This window comes from Elephas maximus, chromosome 27 (genome assembly GCF_024166365.1).
Source record: "Elephas maximus indicus isolate mEleMax1 chromosome 27, mEleMax1 primary haplotype, whole genome shotgun sequence".
Lineage (NCBI taxonomy): Eukaryota > Metazoa > Chordata > Mammalia > Proboscidea > Elephantidae > Elephas > Elephas maximus.
This window is the reverse complement of record NC_064845.1, coordinates 15,688,788-15,714,821: the sequence shown is the minus strand read 5'-3', so window position 1 is coordinate 15,714,821 and position 26,034 is coordinate 15,688,788. Positions and strand designations below refer to the sequence as shown.

The window sequence follows — 26,034 nt, the reverse complement described above, 5'->3', positions numbered from 1 at the left end:
GGCTGCGGTCTCAGAGCCCAGCGTTGACAGAAGTGGTGGGGGGCAGACGGGGACGTGGGGGTCAGTCAGGGCTGGAGCTGGGCCAGGCCGGGGTCCCAGTGAGCGGCTCTAAGAGGTCACCTGAGGTGTCACTGGGTGGGGGGGGGTCCCAGCTCCAGGCGGGAAGGTCAGCAGGCGGAGGAGGAAGAGGAGAGGGAAGGAGGAAGAGGAGAGGGAAGGAGGAAGAGGAGAGGGAAGGAGGAAGAGGAGAGGGAAGGGTACGGGGAGGAGGCAGACGGGGACGTGGGGGTCAGTCAGGGCTGGAGCTGGGCCAGGCCGGGGTCCCAGTGAGCGGCCCTGCGAGGTCACCTGAGGTGTCACTGGGTGGGGGGGGGTCCCAGCTCGAGGCGGGAAGGTCAGCAGGCGGAGGAGCGGGAGGAGAGGGAAGGGTACGGGCAGCAGGCAGACGGGGACCCGCAGGGAGACCCGGCTCGGGGCGGGAGGCGGAGGCGGGGGCCACGGGAGGCCAGCGAGGCAGGCGGAGGGGCGGGGCCGGGCGGGGCGGAGCCGCCGCAGCGGCCGGGCGGGCGGGCGGCCGGGCGGAGGGAGGGGGTGTGTGCGCGGGTCACATGGTCGCCGCTGCCCTCCCCGTCAGCCGCCCTCGCCGCCGCGGTGCGCTGGCTGCAGGAAGCCGCCGTGCCGCCGCTTTTGTTGTCAGGGGCCCCGCGAGGAGCGCCGCTCGCCGGCCGCCGCCCGCGCCTCCGCAGCCCGCTCTCCGGCCGCCGGGCCCGGGTCTCGGGCGTCGCGCCCGCCCTGCCCATGAGGGCGCCCCGCGACCAGCGCCGCCTCCAGCCCCGGACGGCGCGGCGCTGAAGCGGCGGCGGCGGCGGCGCTGCCCCTGTGGGAAGCGGGCGGCCCGGCCCCCAGCCCGAGGGCGCCATGGAGGTGAACGCGGGTAAGAGCCGGGCTGCGGCGGGTGGGGGCGGCGGCGGGGGGCTCGGAGCCCGCCGGGCACCTCGGGGGGCGGGCAGGGTGGGCGGCGGCGCGCTGCTCGTCCGCCTCGGCTCGGCGCCCGTCGCCCCCCGCACGAACCTCCGCAGCGCGGCCCGCCGGCGCCCGGCCCGGCCCCCCCTCACATGGCCTGGCCGCGCGAGCCACGTGCGCGCTGTGTTTACGTTCGGCGGCGCGCGCGCGCCGGTTGGCTGGGCGGCCGAGTGACGCGACATTACATAATGGGCGCTGAGGCGGTGGCGGCGGGCGGGGACACGTGAGGCCGCTGGGCTCCGTGACCCACATTCCCCGAGGCCGCAGGGACACGTGGGGGTGGCTGCGCGCGCGCGCGGTGGGGCGCGCGCCTGTGGGGGGCGCCGCCGCAGCCTCCCGGGAGGCCCGCCCCCTTGGAAGCCTCCGGGCTGTGACGTGGCCGCGATCCCCCGCCCCCGCGGGCTTGCACACTGCGGAGGAGGCCGCGCGTGCGCGCTGGGAGCGCCCGGGTGGCCCTGAGACAGGCGCCGCAGTGCAGCGGCCGCTTCCCGCGCGGAGAGGTGACCCCGAAGTGGCGAGCCGGGCGGGCAGACGCAGGGGCGCCCCGGGGGATGCCGGCGGCCGCAGACACTGCAGGTCCCCAGGAGGAAGTGCGGGCCGAGGGCCGCCACCCGTGCCGGGGGAGGGGTCCCGAGGAAGGCGGGGGGCTTCCCAGACGAGAAGGGGCTGGACGTCCTGAGCCGTGTCCCGCAGACAGAGGGCACAGCACCGTTGTCATCAGGCTGTTTACCAAAAGAAGAAGAAGAAAAAAAAAGGTTTCCTGGAGGAAGTAAACTATTCACACACCCTCAAGTATTAAAAAAAAAAAAAAGGTTAGAAAATCCCCTCTGGTCGGGAACCTCGCTGTGAGTGGGTCACACCCATTGCGGGTCATTCTGCTCAAAGTCTGCCTGACTCATGATCCTAGGTGACTCCCAGACATTGTATAAGACTGGTTGTTCGTTTAAACTGATATTTTTTTCAGCCAGGGAGTCCCCTACCTTTTCTGAACCTGATCAAGAGAATTCTGGCTTTATAAATCTTTTTTTTTGTTGTTTTTTTCCCAGAAGAGTATTGCCTCAGGACAATACAGTGTTCCCTTCCTCTTTTTTTCTGCCCCCAAACAAATGATGGCCCTTATACCTGTCTACTCTGTCACATGGGGTTGCTCTGAGTCGAAAATAGATTCCAGGGCACCAGCAACAACTGCCCAAAGCAAGTGAGCTTATAGAAGCCAGTTTTCATTTATACTTTTTTTAGTTTATCATATGGTCTCCCAAAAACCATGCCTTGATAATGAGCATGTGAATTTTCGATGAACAGCAGAAATAAAGTCGATTTTCAAACGTGTATTGATTTCCTAAGGGCCTAGGTAGATTTTGAGGATATTTTGATTCCCTGGTCCTCACTCAGTGGTGTTTTTCCTGATCTCTCACTATCTTGGTGGCTTTTGGGAAGTGACACTCAGAAGTGGACAGGCTCCTATGGAAGTTGTTTCACCACGACCAGGCGCCTAGTTGCCCCCTTTCTTTTGGACCCTGCTGTAAAGGAACTCTCTGGTGGGTTTGTTTGTTTATTTGGGTATTTTGCTTTGCTGACTGCCATGGATTGAATTGTGTCCCCCCAAAATACGTGGATCAATTTGGCTAGGCCATGACTCCCAGTATTGTGTGATTGCCACCATTTTGCTGTCTGATATGATTTCCCTGTGTGGCGTATATCCTATCTCTATGATGTTGATGAGATGGATAAGCGGCAGTTATGTTGATGAGATCTACAAGATTAGATTGTATCTTAAGCCGGTCTCTTTTGAGATATAAGAGAGAGAAGTGAGCAGAGAGACATGGGGACCTCATACCACCAAGAAAGCAACACTGGGAGCAGAGTGCGTCCTTTGGACTTGGGCTGGCATGCTCCCAGACCAAGGGAATACTGATGACAGGGACCTTCCTCCAGAGCTGACAAGAGAGAGCCTTTCTCTGGGGCTGGCACCCTGAGTTTGGACTTCTAGCCTACTGCATTGTGAGAGGATAAGCTAGCTTCTCTTTGTTAAAGCTGTCCACTTGTGGTATTTCTGTTACAGCAGCGCTAGATAACCAAGACACTGACTCACAGTAAACTTGAAGTCAACTATGACCTTTTCATGTCCATAATTTTGAAGCTAGATTTCATCCATTGTTCAGATAATTGCTTGGCCTGAAGTGCAGAGATTTGCAACCTAAGTTAAATCTTGTTATTCCTGGTAGTTATGATGCCCGGAACACTGAATTAGGGAATCCTGAACTATTGCTTCAAGGAAGAATACAGGGTTAGGTTCTTGGTAGCCTCTGGTCACGACATTTTCATCAATGGGTCAATACACAACCAAGTTTTATGGGTATTTCTGTGTAAAGACACCTTGTCTAATATAAGTAATGTGTTAACATTGAGCTCATGGCCAATAGCATTATAACTCATGGCCGAACCCAGCTTACCTAACGCATGTGTTTTCTCCATAAGGTACAGCACAGCCTTCTTGCACTTAGGAACACTGGACAGCACTTCAGTACTGTGTTTGGGGCCATCTTAAACAGCAAAATCACCAACAAAAAGCATAAAGTGAAAAATGTGTTACCAAATGGACACCAAACAAAAATGGCACCGTTTACACTATGAGAGCAGAAACAAGGCAGAGCATTGCCTTGTTCAGCCTCAGCCAGGAACGTGTGCGTTGGGTGACTCGACTCCTTCGCCGTTCCGAGCAGGTCCAGCTGCATAGGTTCTGTGAATGTTGATTTTGGGGTTACAGATAAATCTTAGTGAAGAGGCACATCTGTAAATACCAACCCCACAAGTAATGAGAATCACCTGTATCTTTCTTAAATTTTCTTTTTGTTTCCTGGCCCCCAGGTTTAAGGCTGTTACAAGCTGTTACCCAGTGTATTAAAAATTTTTTCCATCTGTCAGAGGTGGCTTTGTTAAGCATTCCCTTTGATGCCTTTGAAATTGTTGCTGCAAATATTCACTGGGGCGGGGCCAAATTCAGTGCTGTGTGGCACACCTGTGGCCCTTTGGCTTGATACTGTCGTGTCAGTCAATATACGTTCAGCCAGTAACCATTTCACGTAACTGTCCTGTACTCCATTACACTGTGTCTGCCGTCTCCGTGACTAATACAGATGTGAAATAGAGAAGCGATAGGAGAAATTGACTTGCTGTGTTATTATCACAAAGATTTTAGTTGAGTATACCAAATTCTTTTGAGTAAAAGGTAACTCGTACGAACTTTTTAAATACACATACAGTTTATATTTTAAAAATTCAGAAAACATTCCCGCATAGTCCATTCTTATTTTGACAGATCTGTTCTACTGTGTTTTTCCAAATTTGGAAAGGAAACATCAGAACGAGGCAAGGGTAAAGAAATCTTCACTTTGAGAGAGAAACAGCAAGATAGTGGGAAGACTCAGAAGTGAAGTAGGAAGTTGCTTGCAGATCAGTGGAGTTGAGGAATTTGGAAGGTAGCACGGAAGTAAGAACCTACAGAGAAACCACTGGGTCCGTATGACATTCAGAAATGAAGGGAAGAAGAGGGGTAGGAAGAGTTAGTTTTGTATATTCTGACTGAGCTCTTGTGATATTATTGTGGCAAACTAATAGCCTAGTATCTTTTGAGCACTTACTGTATATACCAGGCCCTTTATATGTGTTTGGATACCCTGGTGACCTAGTGGATAAGAGCTACAACAGCAGTTCAGATCCACCAGGTGCTCCTTGGAAACTATGGGGCAGTTCTACTCCGTTCCGTAGAGTTGCTATGAGTCAGAATTGACTCAACAGCAACACGTTTATATGTTTTCCTGCTTCGATTCCTCACATTACCTTTATGAAGGAAGGTACTGTGGCCACCATCTTAAAGATGAGGGGCTAAGGAAACTGAAGCTAAGTAACTTGCCCAAGTAAGTGGTAGAGTCAGAATTTCAACTCATACAAGCTGTTCACTGCTGGAATAGAGGTAAGCCTACACAGCGTCTGAAGGATTATGCAAAACTTGGTGGTCGGGCTGTTTTAGGGGTGAAGGAAATACTGCGTGAGTCTACTTGGTTTCAAGTGCTGTAGAGTCATAGTTAATGGAAAGGGCAGTCGCCTGCACAATCTCCCAGTTTAATCATTCCTCTCTTTTATAATCTACTTGCTAGTCAATTCTGGCCTTTTTTCCAGATACCAGATTACACGTGGCACCCCTTTTGCAGCAATTTACAGAGAGACAAAAGACTATTTTGCATTGCCATTTCATTCTTTTTTTTTTTTTTAATATAACCTCTTACATGGTACATCGTTGAATAATTTACACATTCTATAAGGTACCACTTAGATATTGTCACTTGGGCTGTGTTGTTTATCCCTCCTGATTTCTGTCCCTCTGGTGCTCTTGTGTGATACTCAGTAGTTTGCAGACATTTGCTCACATGGCGCTGGAATGGACGGTTAACATAGCTGTTTCCCAGGGGGCCTGTAAGGCTTTTTAGGGAATCTACCATGCCATGCCCCGGAGCCCCAGCACCTTGGACACAGTCAGACGTTTATGCTTCAATTAGATCTACTCTGCCATTCTGTGAGTAGGCTGTATTACTTTAAAATGAGAAAAGTGAAGCTCTTTGATGTAAAAATGTTTCATTCTGAGTCACAAGGCAAAAATACACATTCACGACTTGAAGTCAAGCATATCTTCCAGGATGGTGGACCGTGGGAGAGGGAAGGCTTTGATGATGGGTGAGCCTAGCATTGGGGTAGGAAAACCCCTGTATAAATAGGGAGAGTAAGTGCTTCCTAGCAATGCGAAATTGGATACTGACTTCTGGACTAGCCCAAGCTGACCACTGGGTATGCCCTAGCCTGGGAACCTGGCTCAGCTCCAGGGTCCCTTTCGACTAAAAATAGAGAAGATTGTGCCTCAGCTAATTTTAGCTTGAAGCGCCTAAGAAGAAGGTTCTGCCTGTTTCTGGAGGTGTTGGAACTTGCTGGTTCGGGGATTTTTACCCTTCCTGCTTTATCAAAAAACTGTGCAGGCAAAAAGCACTTTAATAATCCCCTTTATGAACACCATGTTAATCCTGTAATAATTGTGAGCAGATATTCCCAGTGTATAGAAGATGACTCTTGTTGGAGAGATTGAAAGTGACTTACTTGCCCAGGTCTTCTCAGTAACAACTAATAGTCTGTACTCTGGAGTTGGACAGCCTTGGCTTTCAAACCTGGCCCTGCCACTCAGTAGCTATGTTACTTAACATCTCTGAGCTCTGAGTTTCTCATCTGTAAAATGGGGTAAAGGAAGTTAATTTGCAGGGTTATTGTGAGGGTGAAATGTGACGTGAAATGGTGTCTTTTTATTCTTGGCATCCATTAGGTACTCGGTGACTTGTTGTTTTCACTTCCCTTTTTTCATTGAGTAGAGGAACTACTAGATGTGCTCCTTACTTTCTAGGAAATTAAAATGTAACCCATTTGGGTTGCTAACCGCCATGTTGATAGATTGGTATCTGGTAGCAAGAGTAGATGCTGATAGAACTAAATGAGTGTGGAGTGTTTTGTTAGCTTCTTCTGGATGGGTCGTCTTTGATTCCATGATGCTTGGTGGAAATGGTTGTTCTAAATGGTTGCTGAACTCTTCTAAGATAGGAATTGAATCTTAAGATTGATAGTAGCCCACTAATTTTTCTTAGGGTTGATTTTGGAGCTTTCGTAAAGGAAATTGTGTTTTGGGTGCTTAATAACAATACTTGTTATTGCTAAGTCAGTGCTTTTAACCAGTTCCTAAGCCTCATCTGACTTGAAGCCAAGGTTAGAAGACCTTGTGAACATAAATGGCTGACTCTGAATGCGGCCTTACCAAAGACCTGCTTCAAAGAAAAAGCAGCACTTTCTCACCTTTTATTCTCTTGAGATGTTAGGAAATGAATTTAGTATCCAAGGTGGTACTTTAGGAGAAGACATATGGCTGTGAGGCCATTCTTTAGGAATTCATTGAGGACTAAGAATAATATTTTTCTTTGTATGCTAGTCTCAGTGAAGAGACGTGTGAAAAATGAAGTGGTTAGCTAACAGGTGTAATTTCTAACGTAAATTACAAATCTCTGAAGTTTTATGAAGACAGGTGTCACAGTGGTTTTAATACAACATAAGATAGGCTTCTAGGTTAAAATTGTTTCTCTTTGAATTTACAGCTTCTTAAAGGTCTTCAAGCAGCCACACCAATGAAAACATCAATCTCTAAGACTGTGGGCCAGTTTGTGCTTGAATTTACTGACAGTGGCCACTCTTAAATTTAGTGGGCAAAGAACCACCTGTGGAACATGTTAAAATTGCACATTTACCGAGGGCGCATTCTCTAGATTGGGCAGGGCCTTGGAAACATGTATTTTGAAAAAGTCCTACTGACTTGATGTGGACACATTGTCAGGAGAGGTCAATCGCTGGAGGAGGACATCACGTTTGGGGAAGGAAAGTGCAAGGAAGACCCTTGGTGTGATGAATTGCCACAATGGACTCAGACATGCTGGCGATTGTGAGGATGACGGAGGACCGGGCAGTATTTCTTTTGTACATATGTTCGCCATGAGTTGGAGCCATCTCGAAAGCAGCTATTTGTTTAGTTCTGATGATCCATATTTTACGTAATCTCTCTAGATGATGAGAATAAATTCGAAGTTGGGAAGCTTTTTCTCCTTGTGTTTTTAAGTCTTAAGAGCCTTTAGACTTTAAAATCAATGGTAGGTGAAAATTCCTATTGTCAAAACTATCCTTGGTCTCTTTTCCATTGAGCACAGATGAAGTTGTTGGCTTGCGGCAGTAGTTCTCAAACTTCAGTGTGCGTCACAATTCCCAGGAGGACATGTCATAGTTTCTGATTCAGTATATCTGGGCTGGGAATTGAAAGTTTGCATTGCTAACAGATTTCCAGGTGAAGTTGATACCTCTGATATAGGGACCATACTTTGCGAATGACTGGTTCGTAGTTAGGGGCCTCTTTGCAAGAAAAATATGAATCTTAAAGCTCTAACTTCATACTGGGCAGGTGAGCTGCCTATGCCAAGGGAGCATTTGGGAAGTGAGTCCAGCTACAGGGAGAGTTGTTTCACACCTTCCACCTCAAGATTGATGCCATGTACATGCTTAATGAATAGGATACCCGTTGCTGTTAAGTCGATTCTGACTCAGGGTGACCCTATTGGACAGAGTAAAACTGCCCAATAGAGTTTCCAAGGAGTAGCTAGTGAATTTGGACTGCTGGCATAGCTCGTCATAGCTCTTAATCACAACAGAGGGTAGAATTGTCTACATTAATTTACATTTTTATGTTTAAAAATCAAGTGCATATAGTAGAATTTATGCATGATAAATTTGCATATAACACACTATTGTGTGTTTCTTGGTACAGCCCAAACCAAATCCAATGCCAGCAAGTCAATTCCGACTCATAGCGAACCTACAGGACAGAGTGGAACTGCTCCATTGGGTTTCCGAGGAGTGACTGGTGGATTCGAACTGCCAACCTTTTGGTTAGCAGCCAAGCTCTTAACCACTACACCACCAGGGCTCTTTGGAGTTGTAAGCAAGTCCCTGGAGAATTGTGATTGTGCTTCACCCTCAGGGTTTTCCCAGCCTGGGTGTGTATGATTGGTGCTTAAGTACATACCTGGTACCTAATTTCAACATGATGGATTAACCAAAAAAATTAAAAAAACCAGAAGAAACCAAACCTGTTGTTGTTGAGTCGATTCCAACTCATAGTGACCCTATAGGGGTCTATATGGTAGATTTAATCTATATGATAGATTAAAAGTGACTTCAAACCCTTCTGCCTGTTTTTTCTTGTCTGTACATGGAAGTCCCTGTCTGGTTCTTTTTGGACTTGTTTTTGGCTTTAGTATTTGGCTTTATGGCTTGTTAGTTTAAAAAAAAATTACTTGAAAAGTGTGACTCCTCTCTAAAAAAAGATTGGGGAGTCATTTCCCTTTAGCAGAAGTTTTCAGGGTGAATGCTTAATTGCAGCTATTACTTGGGGTATGTGGAAAATTCTCCAGTCCCTAATTTAGTAGAGTCATCTAGACAGTTGTCAGAGATGCCATGCCTGTCTGTCTTACGTATGACTCCTGGTAATATTTTATAGTGCTTTGGATTTGCTTTGTTCAGGTTATTAGACATGGGCTTCACAAAGGCAGAGAAATAGGTCTTAAAAATATTTGTGGCAGGCTTGTTACCTGTAGAGCACTATTCTAGATGGTCAGAGAATTAAAATTGGAAGGCACTGTTTGTGCACCACAAGGAGCCCTGGTGGCACAGTGGTTAAGCCCTCGACCGTTAACCAAAAGGTCAGCCGTTGGAACCCACCAGCTGCTGTGTGGGAGAAAGATGTGACAGTCTGCTGTAGAGATCACAGCCTTGGAAACCCCAAAGGGCAATTCTACTCCATCCTATAGGGTTGCTATGAGTTGGAATGGACTCAATGGCTACGGGTTTGGTTTTCGTTTAACAGCTCCATGAAGAGGGAGTTAGCGTCAGCCTTATGTTACTCTTAGGATGTACCTTCTTCCTTCAGGCTCCTTTAACATTTACCATAAATAGCGAGTCAGAAAAACAAGTAGTGTGTCTGGTTTTCCTGGAGATGAGTGTGTCTGTAAGTCTGATGGCAGAATTGGCTGGAGAAGGGAGAGTATGGAACTGGGAATTAGTGGATAGCCATGGAAACCTTCGGGGAGCCCCAAGCAGAAAGGTTTTGGGAGCAGCAGCTATGATAGGCTCCCCATTTAGAGGTAAATGACTTTATCCAGAGTTCCAAATGTTGTGTCTGTTCTTGGTTAACCTGTGTTTTATCCAGATGCTGGGGGAGGCAAAGGATGAACCCATTGTTTTGCAGATTGTGTCATATGAAGGTTTAATGGAGGAGGCAAAGAGGGCCAGAGCCAGGTTTCTTCGCAGCCAAAACAGTTCGTTTACTCTAAGCTCTGCGGTCACTCAGGAAAGTTTTTCAGTCCTTTTAGGACAAGATCAGGAAATGGAAAGCTTTAGGTTTGGGTCAGCTTGTGCTCAGGATCACTAAGCCAGAGAGAGCCTTCTCCCTTTTTAGATCAGTAGGAGTTACGTGCACTTTGAGCCATGTGGGAGCAGGAAGAACGGTAGGAAATAAGAGAGTAAGTTCCTTTTGGGTTAAGCAAACTTTTTAAAAAAATATTTAAAAAAATTAATTTACTTTTATTATGCTTTAAATGAAAGTTCACAAATCAAAGTCTCTCATACAAAAGCTTACACACACCTTGCTACGTACTCCTCGCTGCTCTCCCCCTAATGAGTCAGCACACTCCTCCTCTCCATCCTGTATTCCCTGTGTCCATTCAGCCAGCTCCTGTCCCCCTCTGCCTTCTCGTCTCACCTCCAGACAGGAGCTGCCCACATAGTCTCACGTGTCTACTTGAGCCAAGAAGCTGACTCCTTACCGGTATCATTTTCTGTCTTATAGTCCAGTCCAATCCCTGTCTGAAGAGTGTATGCAAACGTTAAATATCAGTAGCTCATTTCTAAAGTTAGTGACTGTTTAAATGAGCACACATAGAAGATAGATGTTATCTTATGTCTAATTACCTGGTTTCCCCCCTTTCCCCTTTTCTAGGAAGCGTGATCGCCTATATCAGTTCTTCCAGCTCAGCCTCAAGCCCTGCCTCATGTCACAGTGACGGTTCTGAGAATAGTTTCCAGTCTTCCTCCTCTGTCCCATCTTCTCCAAATAACTCTAACACGGACCACAATGGCAATCCCAAGAATGGCGACCTCTCTAATATCGAAGGCATCTTGAAGAGTGATCGAATAGATGGTTCTATGAAAACAAGCAAATCGAGTGTACCCGGGATGACGAAGAGTCATAGTGGAGTGACAAGTAAGTTAGTTTTCTAAAGGTTGCCACTGTTTTTGCAGATGGGACTTACTTTATCACCTTTTCACTTGGGGGACCATCATATTTTACATTTTCTCTCCCTCTGGGTAATAGTTGGTGAGTAGTTAGGTGTGAAATCAATGATACCATGATTGATTCTTGCCCTAGAGCAAGACAGATGTTTAGATACGCTGCCTGACCACGTTGCCTCTGGGGTACCTCCTTGTACACATGCCCACGGATACCTTTCTTCTGGACCTCTGGTACTGAATCTCGTCCAGTAAAGAGTACTTACTTGTGGTACGGGGTTTACTTTCATGAAGTCAGAGCTGGGAACATTTGGGATTAGGAAACAAAGAAGGATTGGGATAAACCAAATGAGTAGTGGGGTTTGGACCTGTGCTCCTCAGTGATTGTGGAGGTAGGATGAGCAGTTGCAGGAGAGAGTCAGGAAGAAATGGGACCTGTCGGCTCCTGCAGGTGAATTGAACTGAGTGTCTGCACAGCTGTCTGTGGGGACATCCCTTTGTACCTCGTATTGATCGACTTCACTGCCTGACTTCTTAATTCTTATCCATGAGGATTGTTTTCTTAATTGTGCCACCATACCTCATTTAAAGTAACTCCAGGTTTACAAAAGATCAGTGGATGCCTAAAGTCATCAGGCAAGGAAAAACCCAGCACTCAGAGGTATTTTCGGCAGTTCCATAAGTTGTGTTTAAAAGACGACTTTGGATTTGATAATTTGGTGTAAAGGTTTTTCTTTTAACTTTATAAAAGCAGATATGTATATTTTTTTAACGTACTCACAAATGGAACAAAATATTCAACTGAAAAGAAAATAAATGGTTTTCGCAAACACGGCAGTGCTTCTTCCGGCTTTTCACCTGGTGTCTGTTTGTGCCCTAGAATTCAGTGGCATGGTCCTGCTGTGTAAAGTCTGTGGGGACGTGGCATCAGGATTCCACTATGGAGTTCACGCTTGTGAGGGCTGTAAGGTAAGCTAGTGATTCTGGAATTCAAGAAATTGGGGTTAGGTTTGCCAGATTCCACATCTGCTCGTCTGAAAGAGAGAGAGAGACCAGCTTCTCCTCCGAAGTTGTAAGCATTTTATGTAGTGTATAAACATTGGTATATTTTGTATACATGTATGTAGCATACATACATGTATGTAGTGCATAAACAACTTGCTTTGAAAAGTACCGTTTTTAATTCCATGAAAGTACTCCTTTTTTCTTCAAGATTTCGATTACATTTGCTGTCTCAGTTAGAGACTACTCTGGTGTGAAACTAAACGCAGGAAAGCTCGTTCGTTTTGTGGCAGCCGCTGTTCCAGGTGGCAGGGAAGCAGCTAGGAGCAAAACAGGCCAGGTGTGAGTGTCTCGTTGGAACTTAGTCTAAACCAAGCTTTGAATTAGGTCTCATCAGATACTTGGACATTCTGACATGTCAGGTAATGGGAATTGGGATGTGGTTTATCTTCAGCAGTAATGCCGAGTAAGTAAAATAATCTTAGCTATAAATGGAACACTTGGGAAAGCTACATTTAATTCGTAAGTTTAGTAGGCTATTTCTTAGTTATCACCATAGAGCGTTTGTCAGATAATTCCAAGTGACATAGTCTGTACCTCCTAATTATACCCAGGCAGTCTCTTTTATCTGGCACAACCCTTTCTCCTGAGTATCAAAAATTAACACGCCAAGACGCTTCTTCTTGCGGTTTTCTAACTTAGAGCCAGAAGCAGGAATCCAGTTTGTCAGGGCACGGTGGAAGAATATACGTGGCGAAAGAGGAAGTGTTTTCTAGGGTGGCTCTGGATGAATCAGTAGCTCTTCGTGGCTGGATTGCTTCACAAGACTGTTGTCCTCGGGTGCTGTGGAGTCGATTCCGACTTCTGACAACCCCATGTGACAGAATAGAACTGCTCCATAGAGTTTCTAGGCTGTAATCTTTATGGAAGCAGATGGCCACGTCTTTTTCCCATAGAGCTGCTGAGTTTGAACTGACAACCTTTCTGTTAGCAGCTGAGCGCTTAGTCGTTGCGCCACCAAGGCTCTTTTCACAAGACTAGTTAGTATTTTATATAAATGTAGGATTTGCCCACTGTTTTTTTTTACAAAAATATGAAGTAATCGTCAGCTATTGTTGTCACTTTAAAGAGAAACAAAAACACAAATGAGCTTAATTGTGTATTCTTGATAAATGCACATATTTGTTTTATACCCTCTTAAACTGTTTCTCCTTCAGAACTTATAGTATCCAAATCCAGTTGTTTTCCAAATAATAGCATAGTACCAAGGAGGGCTAGTGGCGCACAGGTTAAGCACTCGGCTGCTAACCAAAAGGTCAGCGGTTCGAACCCACCAGCTGCTCTGCAGGAGAAAAGACCTGGCAATCTGCTCCCGTAAAGATTTCAGCCTAGGGAACCCTATGGGGCGGTTCTACTCTGTCGTGTTGGGCTGCTATGAGGCAGAATTGACAACGACAACAACCTAGTACCACAGTAATAAGATACGAAGTTGTCGTATCCCATAGCTACTTAATATAAATTTATGAAATGTATGATTAATAATGATATTTAAGGAAAACGCAGTCTTCATTATTTTGGTAATTGTGGTCTTGAGTTTTCTGTTCTCCCTGGAACCATTAAGCTGGAGATCTTTAAGATCTATCACAGAGCATGCACTTAAATTGTTTTTTGTACTAAAGGCAGCTGGCTGTAGCCCTCTAGCTTCTGGAATTGTCTTGCCTTGGGACATAAGTTGGTCTGTGGCCATGTAGTATAACACTCACCTGTTGCTGACATGTAGCCAGGAACATCTGGCCCAAGTAAGTAGGTCTTGCTGATGTCAGCAGGTGATGACCCAGGGAAGACCACGCTCTATTCATGTAAAAAGTCATGGAGCTCTAGTGAGGGAATCATAGCTGCTGAATACCTCTCACTGTCAGCTCTTTAGAATCAGTCATTCACATTTCAATAGCTTTAGAATTTGTAGGTGATGAAGAGTATGAGATGGAAAATGTGGCTGTCGGCAGGTCTGGTAACAGAGTAACGTGAGGTAAAAGGGGTGCTTTGGGGGTCAAGTACAGAGAACCTTCAAAGGAGAGAGGTGTTTTCTTCGGCTAGCAGGTGTAGATGCTTAATGGTACTGGTAAGAATCCAGTTAAATTCTGTGCATCAATATGTTTCTCTCTGTTCTAAGCCGAAATGATTCCCTAGTCCTATACCGGAGAGTCAGGCTTGGGGCGGTGCTTATAAAGAGTTCCTCTGGATGTTTTTAATTGCCTAGGTCTGTCTCCCTTCGTCCTCAGGGTTTCTTTCGGCGAAGCATTCAGCAGAACATCCAGTATAAGAAGTGCCTGAAGAATGAAAACTGCTCCATAATGAGAATGAATAGGAACAGATGTCAGCAGTGTCGCTTCAAGAAGTGTCTGTCTGTCGGGATGTCGAGAGATGGTGTGTGCCTAGTTTAAAGAGTGCTCTTTTTAAAGCACACCAGCTCCACTTTTATTCCTGAGAGTACGCCAGAGCGAGGAACCAGTTACCAGGGACCTGCCTGTGCTGAGAGTGAAGCCGATTTCAGAAAAACGCTCTTTGATGCCTAATTCATTCAAGTCACATTTTAGCATCATCATCCCAGAAACAGCTTTTGGATCAACTTCTTTGTTGTTTTTTGTAAAAAGATAGTTTTTTTTTTTCCCTATAAAATTTAAATAGCTTTTTTCTCCCCTCTAAATCTTTTGTTGGGAGCCCTGGTGGCTCAGTGGTTAAGAGCTTGGCTGCTAACCAAAAGGTCGGCAGTTTGAATCCACCAGCTGCTCCTTGGAAACCCTCTGGGGCAGTTGTACTCTGTCCTATAGGGTCACTAGGAGTCGGAATCGACACGATGGCAACGGGTATTTAAATCTCTTGTTAGAACATTGGGTTTTTCTTGATATAGGGATCCTGGGTTTTTTCCCCTTGATTTCTTAGCATTACTGAGGAACCCACATCTCCTTACGTGAATTATTTCTCTCACTTCCCAGCCCTTAGATGATGGTGGGCCTTTGGGGCTCAGATCATGAATGCGTGCGAAGGAGATGCAGAACTGAGAGAAACATTCGGGTCTGGAGTGGAGGTGGTTGCTCAGTTCTGATATGCTCTGTTCTCGTGGAACAAAAACTACTAGTATTATCTGTGAATGACGGCTTTGGAAGCCTTGATTCTTCTCTTGAGCTTAGGGAAGTTATTTTTGGAGAGTCTCATTTTGTTCTAAGTAATACAACAGGTTTCGGAGGGATTCTTCTAGTGGGGTTAATTAAGAATTGCTGAAAATGAGCCTGATACTTACCTTGGGAGAGGTCATTTAAGCAGTCCCTCAGGTGACCCTAACTCTGGCGTCTCACTGATGGAGAAATAAAGAGTGTATTGAATAATGTCTTTCCGCAGTTGATGTTTTGATTTTCAATTGCCTGAAAATTTTTTTTTATAGCACTAGAAATGCTAATCCAAGGTTGATGGATATTGTGCCTGCTGCAAAGGGTAAAGATGGTTAATCATTTGTGAAGGGAAGGCAGTGGAGGCAGAGCAGGGGGACTCAATAGAATTATCTTTGGTAGTGATAATGGGAGAGGCTGCAGTGAGATTAGCAAGGCTTTCTCACTGGGTGGACCTATTGAATTGTTATTATCTTTGTGTAAACATTAGATCAGAAAGAGCCTTTCCTTTTCTTACCTCCAAGGGTTCAAAACCAAACCCACTGCTGTCCAGCCGATTCTGACTCATAATGACCCTGTAGGACAAAGTAGAACTGCCCAATAGGGTTTCCAAGACTGTAATCTTAAGAAAGCAGACTGCCACATCTTTCTCCCGTGGAGCGGCTGGTGAGTTCGAACCGCCAACCTTTTGGTTAGCAGTCAAGCACTTAACCACTGCACCACCAGGCCTCCTTTACTCAAGGATTCCAAAACCAAAAGCCAAACCTAGTGCCATTGAGTCGATTCCAACTCGTAGCGACCCTGTAGGACAGAGTAGAACTACCCCATAGAGTTTCCACGGAGCACCTGGCGGATTCGAACTGCTGACCCTGTGGTTAGCAGCCATAGCACTTAACCACTACGCCACCAGGGTTTCCACTCAAGGGTTAGGATTGTTAAAAACAGGACACATTCTATGACCAGCTTCTGAAAGGATGGAGGATGAACAATCTCCATTTTATTTATTTCATTGACTAAAATACAGCAAGTTTATTTTCCAGCAACTGCATTTTTATTGATTGTGGTTTTTGTTTTTAAAGGATTTTTTTTTTAACCTTTTCATGACTATTGGGATACACAGTTGCCCACCCACTTTTTCTGCCTCTCAGGTTCATTGGGAGGTTGCTTTCCCACTGACAGTTCATGCTGCCATAAGGCAAGGGGCCTTTATGACTGTTGGAAACTGAAAAAACAGGCATGTGCTGCAAATTACAGTTTCTACAAGGTGTTGTATGAGGCATGTGTGTTTTTTGTAGAAGAAAGAGAAATCTTGAGAATTCTGGTTTGGGTCACTGTGTGGCCCTCTGGACCCTAAGGGGTGTTGGGTAGAATTAGTGGGACAATGTGTATCCCTTGGGACTTGGAGGGTAGTATTGTTGGAGGGGGTTCAAAAAAAAAATTCATACTGCCTACCAAAATTTCAACAACACTTAATGATTGAGCATGCTTCCATTAATGAAAGCACATGGTATCAGCAAAAAATTCAAAGCAGAAAATAATTTGGGTCTTGAAAGGGTTGAGGTCGGAATAGAAGAAAACAGCCCATTTAGTAGCTGTTGGGTCTTTTTTTTTTTTTTTTTCCACTGGGTCTTGAGAATAAGGATACGAAAATGAATTGACAAGGGGTCCGTTGTTTAGGGAGTGATTGTACCCTTAGTTTCTGTTAACATAAATGGACGTGGGTAGATGAATCCCACATGCTTTCTTGAGAACAGAGCCCTTGGCATTGTTAATAAAGTGCTGTGTAGTAATGCTGGGCTGCCTCAGACTATGGTTTCCATTAGTCAATTTCACATTTCTTTCTTAGATTTTTCTTGAGAACAGAGCCCTTGGCATTGTTAATAAAGTGCTGTGTAGTAATGCTGGGCTGCCTCAGACTATGGTTTCCATTAGTCAATTTCACATTTCTTTCTTAGATTTACCTTATAACTGAGAGAGACCTTCTCCTTAGCTTTGTTTTGGGAGAAAAATGGAAAATCTCTGTTTCCTATTCCTCATTCCCTTTGATGCTTTGAAAAACATAACCAGCAAGTTTAGAATAATTGGGGCCAGAAGCATATAGACATTCTTTACTTGTGTGATTGGAGGCCATACCTATCAGAGATAATTTTGTGTTATTCTTTGGTACTAACAGGTCTTTCTTCAGAATATTGATGTTAAATTTCCTTTTCTTCAATAGCTGTTCGGTTTGGTCGTATTCCTAAGCGTGAGAAACAGAGGATGCTAATTGAAATGCAAAGTGCGATGAAGACCATGATGAACAGTCAGTTCAGTGGTCACTTGCAGAATGACATGTTAGTAGAACATCATGAACAGACAGCCTTACCAGCCCAGGAACAGCTGAGACCCAAGCCTCAGCTGGAGCAAGACCACATCAAAAGCTCTTCTTCTCCCTCTTCTGATTTTGCAAAGGAGGAAGTGATTGGCCTGGTGACCAGAGCCCACAAGGATACCTTTATGTACAATCAAGAGCAACGAGAAAACTCAGCTGAGACCGTGCATCCCCAGAGAGGAGAACGGATTCCCAAGAACCTGGAGCAGTATAACTTAAATCATGACCGTTGTGGCAGTGGGTTTAGCAGCCATTTTCCCTGTAGTGAGAGCCAGCAGCATCTCAATGGTCAATACAAAGGGAGGAACATAATGCATTACCCGAACAAGCATGGCATTTGTCTTGCAAATGGACATTGTATGAACTTCTCCAACGCTTACCCTCAAAGAGTATGTGATAGAGTTCCGGTAGATGGATTTTCTCAAAATGAGAACAAGAACAGTTACGTGTGCAACACTGGAGGGAGAATGCATCTGGTATAGTGAAATCAATTTTTTTTGCTCACCTTGAATCAAGGAACGCTTTGAAGTTTTCTTTTATTCAGGGAATATACCAGCTTGGCGGGTCAGAAAACCTAAGAGATGTGCAGCATCAGTTTATACAAGATTTTCGGTCAAGTAATTTTAATAAACATCAGTTGCTGAGTGACCTGATTTTATACAGAGCTGTTGATGTGATTGATAGTAAGATTGGGGTTCAGATTTTATATAAAATATGGATCATGCAGAATTGGTCTTTGAATCCTTGGAAATCCTGTTCAAAATGTTTAAGCCTTCTAATTAATCAGTATCTTAGTAGCTTTGGGATTTCCTCAAAGGGCTGATCTTGTAGCTCGCCCCAGTCAGTAATTCTTTGATTTTTATGTCAAGAGTTTTCTTTAATGGTTATAATCCAAAAAAGGTCTTTGGATATAGAACACAGATGTTTTGTTGTTTGGGAATTTAGAATATTTTAATTTAACGGGCAGGTGTTTAAGGATTTTCTCAGACTTCATCCTATGAGTTAGTGTTATTTATATCATTCAAGTTTTTTTTTTATCAAATGCTCAGAACACTGTACATGAAAGTTCATAATTCAACTCAAATTTCATCAAAAACAGCAGCACCACACCATTTCCAGTTTAAACCATGAGGTTCCTTGGTAGTGCTTGGTATTTTCTACAGCCAGGTACTAAAGCCTTTTTTGCTTTTCAAAAATAGGCAACTCTACCCCAATCTTTGTGTAAGTTTTTTTTTTTCTTTGCAACTATTCGATTCCATGAATCTGAAAGGTGACCTTATTTATGTTTTATTAGACTCAGTAGCTGTCTTAAGAGTGGAAAAATCTGTAGGCCCTTAGGTTCTTTTTTTGTGATACTCCCCACCCACAGTTACAGAATCATCCCATTCTGGGCTCTTCTATAGATTTAGCAAGACTTTAAAGGCTGATTTTACTAAGAGAGTGTATGGCGCGTGTTTCTTAGTCTTTTTAGTTTTCTTATCATTTTTCTGACTTCCTGTCCTCCCCACAATTCCTCATTGAGAAGGCTCCCCTTGTCTCTCCAGTCATTGTCTCCAACTTGAACGTACGGAGGTCAGTGGTTACCCCATTGTTAATAAATGGTCAGTGCCCATCTGTAAAATGTGGGGTACATCGCTCTCCTTTCCTTTCCTTTCCTTTTGGAAATGACAGCATTGTAATTTCACCATTTTAGAAAAAAAGTGTTAGTCTCGAGATATTAACTAAATGTGGATTTGGGTCCTAGGCCCTTAGGCTGGTGACTTCTGTGGTTGGATATGTCGCTAAGCCTCTTAGAGTCTCATATCCTCATCTTAGACATTATAACATCTGCCATAACTAAATTCAACAGAGTTGAGAATCAAATACAGATGTGTGAATTTACTTTGAAAATCATAAAGCACTACATGCCAGCCTAAGGAGGCAGTTTACAAAATAAACTCTTAAAACCTGTACAGCAGTTTTTAAAAACAGCTTGTTGTAGATGGCATTTTTGCTTACACCCAAAGCAGACCAAACCCATCGCCGTTGAGTTGATTCTGACTCCTTGTGACCCTGTGTGTGACGGCGTAGAGCTTTTCCACAGGGTTTTCCTGGCTGGGATCTTTATGGAAGCAGAGTGCCAGAATTGCTATTTAAGTTAGGTAACTGTACGTCTTTGTATAGTAAGGCAGGTAGCAAATGGAGAAAGTGCTCAAATGCTTAAATCAGTAGATTTTACTCGTGGTTGGGGATTGTTTACACCTTGGGGGTTTCTGATGGTTGAGACGCTGCTTTGGAAACTATTTTTATCATCTCTCACAATTTAAGAATGCTTCTGTTTTGTGTATACCAGGTGTGTCCAATGAGTAAGTCTCCGTACGTGGGTCCTCATAAATCAGGGCATGAAATCTGGGAAGAATTTTCTATGAGCTTCACCCCAGCTGTGAAAGAAGTGGTGGAATTTGCAAAGCGGATTCCCGGGTTCAGAGATCTCTCTCAGCACGACCAGGTCAACCTTTTAAAGGCTGGGACTTTTGAGGTATGTTTTATTTATCTTGCATATGGATGCGGGGCATGTGGTATTTTATTTTCGTGGAAATTTTTATTCTGTTCAAGTAAGTGTTTATAGTCCAGAGACTGAAACTACCAACAGCAGAGTGACTACCTTGGGATCTTGGGAAGAGACCAGGTAAGTTCAGAATTACCTGGGGCTTGAACTCTAGGTGCTCTGTGTCTCCAGCATACCCACTTCCAAGTTCTAGTATTGCTTTCAGGTGTGGACTTTGCAGTTTCTGCAGAGTGTTAGATAGCCACTGAAAGCCTGGCCTGGCATTGACGGTGCTCAGTACAGAATAAGAAGGGCCAGTAGAATGTGGTTTTGTCTTAGGAGATTATAGAATATTTTAGAAATACATCAGATACCTCTTATGTGGTACCTTGGTTCCTTGGGGCCTTGCCTCACGCCAGGACCCTTGGCTACTTTTTCTACCCCAGCTTCTCTGGCAGCGATGCATTCTGCCTGGGCTGGGGGCAGCCACGGGCCTGGGGCAGTCAGTGCTGCCAACTTGAGTAGGACACAGTCAGATAGGACCTCTCCTGTGCCGTCTGCCCCAGGGCTTCCCTGTTGCCGCTGAGGTATGAGAAGCCTCAGGACCTGCTCAGAGCTCACTCATGTACAACCCAGAAATGCAGGGTGGTGGGTGAGGCGTTGATGTCTGATGGGCTGTACCTCTCTCTGAACCTTTGTTCAGCAGGAGGCAGGAGCGGGGGTACCAGGGCATATATGTTCACTTGCTCTCCCTGGATATTTTCACAACATTGAAGCATCAGGTGCTCTTGGTATCAGGTCGTAGCCAGCTCAGCAACATACCCCGAATATTTGCTGTCCCTCCTTCCCTGCTTTATTCTTTTTCCCTCACGCCTGCTTTCACCCGAGCCAGTGTCCACCCCTGTAGAAGCTTTGGCCTTGGGCTCTGTTTTCTGGGGACCAGAGGCTAGGACAGAGAGCAAACCATATTAATAAGTAAGGCAGGTGTGGAGTAAATTCAAGGGTAGCACCTGTAAAAAGCACCTGTAGGTCGGGATTTTCCGTTTACAGGAAGGAAATCATTAGACTTAAGATTTAAAGGCAGAAGGGACGGTAGTGATCCATTTTATTTCGTTCGTATTGGATGTTAGGTAACCAAGGCTCATAGAGGTGAAGAGACTTTCTTGGATGACCAGTAAATTCATGACATGCCCAGGAGAGCAACACATGTCCCCGGATTCCAAGACTTGTGTTCTTCCCACTTGTCATTTAGCTGTGTTCTAGAATTAGCCCCAGCTTCATTTTTCATAGAAGGCTCACTCTTTTTTGAGTAGAACAAATCTTTGTTTTTATTCAGTGTTCCTCTGGTTATGAGAGAAATGTGTGGCATAGATGCCACCATTTAGTATAATGGAGGAAGTGCTATAGATAAGCAAACTATAATTGAAAGATTTGGTTTGATTTCACCTATAATTTGGCGTTTAGGACACTTTTATTGTCGTAGTTTTCTTTGTATACAGTCTCTTTGGGTTATAGGTTCTTGAATAGTCTATTAGAGTCCATCTGGTGTGTTGCTTTGGCTGTATTTGGTGTTTTAATATTTCCAGGTGTTGCTGTGCATTGCACTGCTGCTCTTTTTATCCAGGGCTTAGAGACCCTGTGAGGTACTTGGCAGCCTAAAGAGTTTCTTTGTGCCAGGACTCAGCGTCAAGCTTCTTGGCATTATTGCCTACTTTAATTCTGTATTCGCATTCAGAATCTTTACTAATAGAGCTTCAGGGGACCACAGGACTCAGGTATTCCACCACTGGTGGCTGGAGTTTCTTTTGATGTTCTTGGCCTGTTTATTGCTTTGGTGTAAAGACTTTGTCCAAAGAAAGTGGTCCTGGGTAAAAATAAGCTTAGGTTTTTTTTTTTTTTTTTTTACAACTTTCTTTTCTATGCAGGATGTTTATTAATTGACTTGAATACTGAGCTCTGTCTTCAGTGTTATTATTGAGCGTATTGAAATACATTGAAGTCTTTTCTTTTTCCAGGTTTTAATGGTGCGGTTTGCATCATTATTTGATGCAAAGGAGCGTACTGTCACCTTTTTAAGTGGAAAGAAGTATAGCGTGGATGCTCTGCACTCGATGGGAGCGGGGGACCTACTCAACTCTATGTTTGAGTTTAGTGAGAAGCTGAATGCCCTCCAACTGAGTGATGAAGAGATGAGTTTGTTTACAGCAGTTGTCCTGGTGTCGGCAGGTAAGAAGGCTGGTTCGGAACTGGGCGACACCTAGAATGTGGAACCAACAGGGGAGAAGGTGGTACTGGACGAGGTTCCAGCAAGCCGTAGAGAAGGGAGAAGGCCTTAAGGAAGATGCTCAATTATGGGAACCTATTACTTTTACGTAATTTTTTTTTTTCCACCATGATAGTAAAAGTCCAAAGTGCTGTGATGATAAAATAATGTTTAGACCTGGGTGTGGGTTTACCACTCTCAGTCCTTCGCTTTTGTTCATAATTTTTTAAGAGTGTAAACCATTTCTTCGTGGACTTAATTTTGGGAAAATTGTATAACTCCAGGCAGGTGATACTAGTATGAATTTAGCTTTAACTAAAATATATATTAAAACAAAACAAAACAAACTGTTGCCGAGTTGATTCTGACTCATAGCGACCGTATAGGACAGAGTAGAACTGCCCAATAGGGTTTCCAAGAAGTGGCTGCTTTGAACTGCCAACATTTAGGTTAGCAGCCATAGCTCTTAATCAGTGTGCCACCAGGGCTCCGAAATATAATATGAGCTACTCAAAAATGGCAGAAGTGTCAAGAGGTATTAGGTTTGTTACAAAGATCAGTGTATTTTGAGTTGTAGGCTTTAGCCCAGCTCTGCCTCTGCAGTTTCTCTGTGACTTGGGTAGGTAATCTTATCCTTTTGGGTCTCGGTTTTCTCATCTTGTCACATGAATGGTTTGCATTGTGTGAGCCTACCGTGGTGTCTAGCACAGAATACTCAGTCACTCTGTGAGTGAATGACTAAGATCTTTGAGCCCTGACATCTGATGTTTATTTGTATGAGTCACCAATGGTGTTTCCCAAGATTCCTGCCCCTATTTTTTTTTTATTTGTTTTTAATTGTGCTGTAAGTGAAAGTTTACAGTTCAAGTCAGTTTCTCATACGCACATTATAACGTGACCCTAGTTGCTTTTACTGCAGTTATTTCTTACCCAAGCAGTTCAACTCAGACAGTAGCCGTGAAGGCAGAGATTGTTGCTGTCAATAGCAAATTGCAAATTGAGACCCAATGACTTTCCTAGGGACACCCAAGCAAGTGCCACCCATTTTTAGGTTATTACTGTTTTAAAACATTTGCTGAGAATTTTACAGTATTTTGTTATGACTTGTTTTTAGTTTCCTATTTAAGTGCTTCCTACTGTGTAAAGTTACAAAGTTTAAGTTATGTGCCCTAATTATGTGGCTAAACGATAAATAACTCTGAAGGAGAGCAAGTTCACTGTATATCTTAGAGGGTCTACACATACATCAGTGGTATAAAGAAAGGCTTAGGACATTTTGGAGCATGATAATGGTACTTCTTCTGCCTATCTCTACCTAGGTAGCTAAAAATGAATTTACGACATGGGAATAGTATGGGCTGTGTTTGCCTAGTAACCTGATAGTGCCTTTCACACTTTGCCTGCCAATTTGCAGAGTTTCTGGATAAGTAGTTAATACTGGTTGGAGGTGACCTCAGACTGATAAATCTATTACTGTGAAACCAAAGAATCAATACTTGTTAATTTCTTTACCTGGCGAAAGGTGCTGGGTGGAGACAAAAAGGGCATGAAGGCACAAGCTTGCTCTCAAAGCGTTTACGTTCAATTTGAAGAGGCAGAACTAACATAAAAAGCTTTGTGGTGTTCAGCTGTGTGGCTCTGACTGAATTAAGTACAGAAAGGAAGATGAAGCCACCTGAGAAGGCTATGTGGGCAAGACAGATGTGGAGCTAGAATTTGAAGGATGGATTGTTAGGTTGTTTTTTTTTTTGGTGAAGAGAAGATGGAGAGGCATGGGAGGCCATGAGATAAAATAGTGGGAGGGCCAGGTGGTTTGAACCTGGAGTTACATCGGGAGGAGCGGGACAAGAGGCTCGCGAGTTAGGGGGTGACCAGGTTATAGAATGACAGCTATGAGAGCTAAGCAGGGAAGTATTACCGGAGATATGGAGCAGCAGAAAGTCAGTGTAACTTCTTAAGTAGAGGAATGGTTGGGCATGAACAGAGCGATGCTTTACTCTTAACGTCTACGTTTTTATCATGGGTGAGTCATTAGGGCTGGTGAGTCAGGTTGAGAGGCTGTTGAAATAATATGCGATACGAAGCAGTGGAATGAACTCTGTTGAACTAGGTTGTATCAGGGGAGATGAAGAAGGGGCTATGTCCCAGAGTAAGAAGTCAGGGAGAAAGGGGCGAAACGGAACTGTTTGCCATGGACTGTGCTACTCACCTCATTTATATTTTCTACCAGAAACATGATTTTTGTGTTGTTTTCACCTGCTTTAGAAAAAGTTTTGTTTCTGTTTTCTGATTATGAGAATAATGTGGTTTTTTTTTAACCTTAAATTCTTAAGAAATCCAGACTTACTGGACTGGTTGAGACTGGAGGAATCCCCAAAATGGTTGTCCTGAGATACTTTTTAAACCTTGAACAGAAACTTTACCCTGAGGGGTCAGATTTTAGTTAAATAACAGTTTGACTCATAAGAATATCACCTGTGAGTACTGCATTCCTTTAAAAAAATCACCTATATGAGACCAAATGGTCAACAGTTACTCCAAAGCAAAGACAAGAAGGTAGAGGGGCAGGGAAACTAGGTTACTGAAAGGGAACAACCAGAACGGAAATAATGAGAATGTTGACACCATGTGAAGAATGTAACCAGTGTCACGGAACAGTTTGTGTAGAGATCGTTGAATGGGAACCTATTTTGCTGTGTAAGCTTTCACCGAAAACATAATAAAGTATTAGAGGAAAAAAACCAGTATGGGTTCTTTAAAAATTAGAACATATTAAGGTGAAAATAAAGATTAACATATCACCACCAAAAGAAAATCACTGTTAACATTAGGGGCCCCTTATCTGCCCATTGATTTATCCATTCACTTGCTTATATGATGTATGGTACATGGAAAAATACAGCCATGTGCCCCATAACATCTGTTTGGGCAGCATCTGACTACATACATGTCCGTGGTCCCACAAGGTTATACAGCGCTGGGAGGAGGAGAAGCCCCCGCAGGAGCGAGGGAAGGAGAAAGGCTTCCAGTCATGTGTTGCTTAATGTCCAAGATACTTTCTGGGAAATAGGACGTTACGTGATTTGGACGTTGTGTGCATACCATATTACTGTATTTTTACACAAACAGCGTGTGCTTTCTACGTTTGTCAGTGCCCTTGCTATTAAAAAAAAAAAAAATTGGTATAGTCGTGTTTACAAACATACCTAGCTGAGGGGAGGGCACAGTAGGTAAACAAATGAAGAAGGTGTGTGCGGCATTTGCATAAAAATACGGTATATACACACATGTCTCTTTCTGAGCCTCATCCTGCTCAGCTTGCCACTGGCTTGCTCACTCAGGCACAGGCCTGGCCTGCCGCCCCCTCCCCACACTTCCCGCCCTCTTCCTTCCCCATGAGCCTTTCTCCTTCCCTCTTTTGTGGGGAAGGGGCACAGGTTCCTCCTCCTCTTGGTGCTTTATAACTTCATGGGACCACGCATGTGTACCACGGATGTGTAAGTGGTCGGACATTGCCCGAACAAACATTACGTGGCGTGTGACTGTATGGTGCTGCACAGTGTCCAAATCACTTAACGTCCCATTTCACAGAACGTATCGTGGACGTTAAGTGACACATGACTGTATTTGAAATATTAAGTGGAAAAGACTGATTATAAAAGATTATAATACATTCTCATTTCTATTATATCTGCATATGAAGAAGTTCTTTGGGTGTTGCAAGCCATTTGCAGTTGTCCACAAAGGAACCCTGGCGGCGCAGTGG

At 44.4% G+C, this 26,034-nt stretch overlaps 1 protein-coding gene across 1 annotated transcript in view; it reads left to right on the top strand.

Annotated features, from left to right (window-relative positions):
- Positions 1-811: 811 nt before the first annotated feature.
- NR1D2 (nuclear receptor subfamily 1 group D member 2) overlaps positions 812-26,034 on the top strand; it is a 35,980-nt gene continuing 10,757 nt past the window's right edge. The window contains exons 1-7 of the mRNA XM_049871019.1: positions 812-934; positions 10,649-10,912; positions 11,819-11,907; positions 14,223-14,367; positions 17,326-17,954; positions 19,811-19,996; positions 22,021-22,231. Coding sequence (XP_049726976.1) covers positions 919-934; positions 10,649-10,912; positions 11,819-11,907; positions 14,223-14,367; positions 17,326-17,954; positions 19,811-19,996; positions 22,021-22,231 — 1,540 coding nt within the window. The 5' untranslated portion in view covers positions 812-918. The remainder of the gene's footprint in view (positions 935-10,648; positions 10,913-11,818; positions 11,908-14,222; positions 14,368-17,325; positions 17,955-19,810; positions 19,997-22,020; positions 22,232-26,034) is intronic.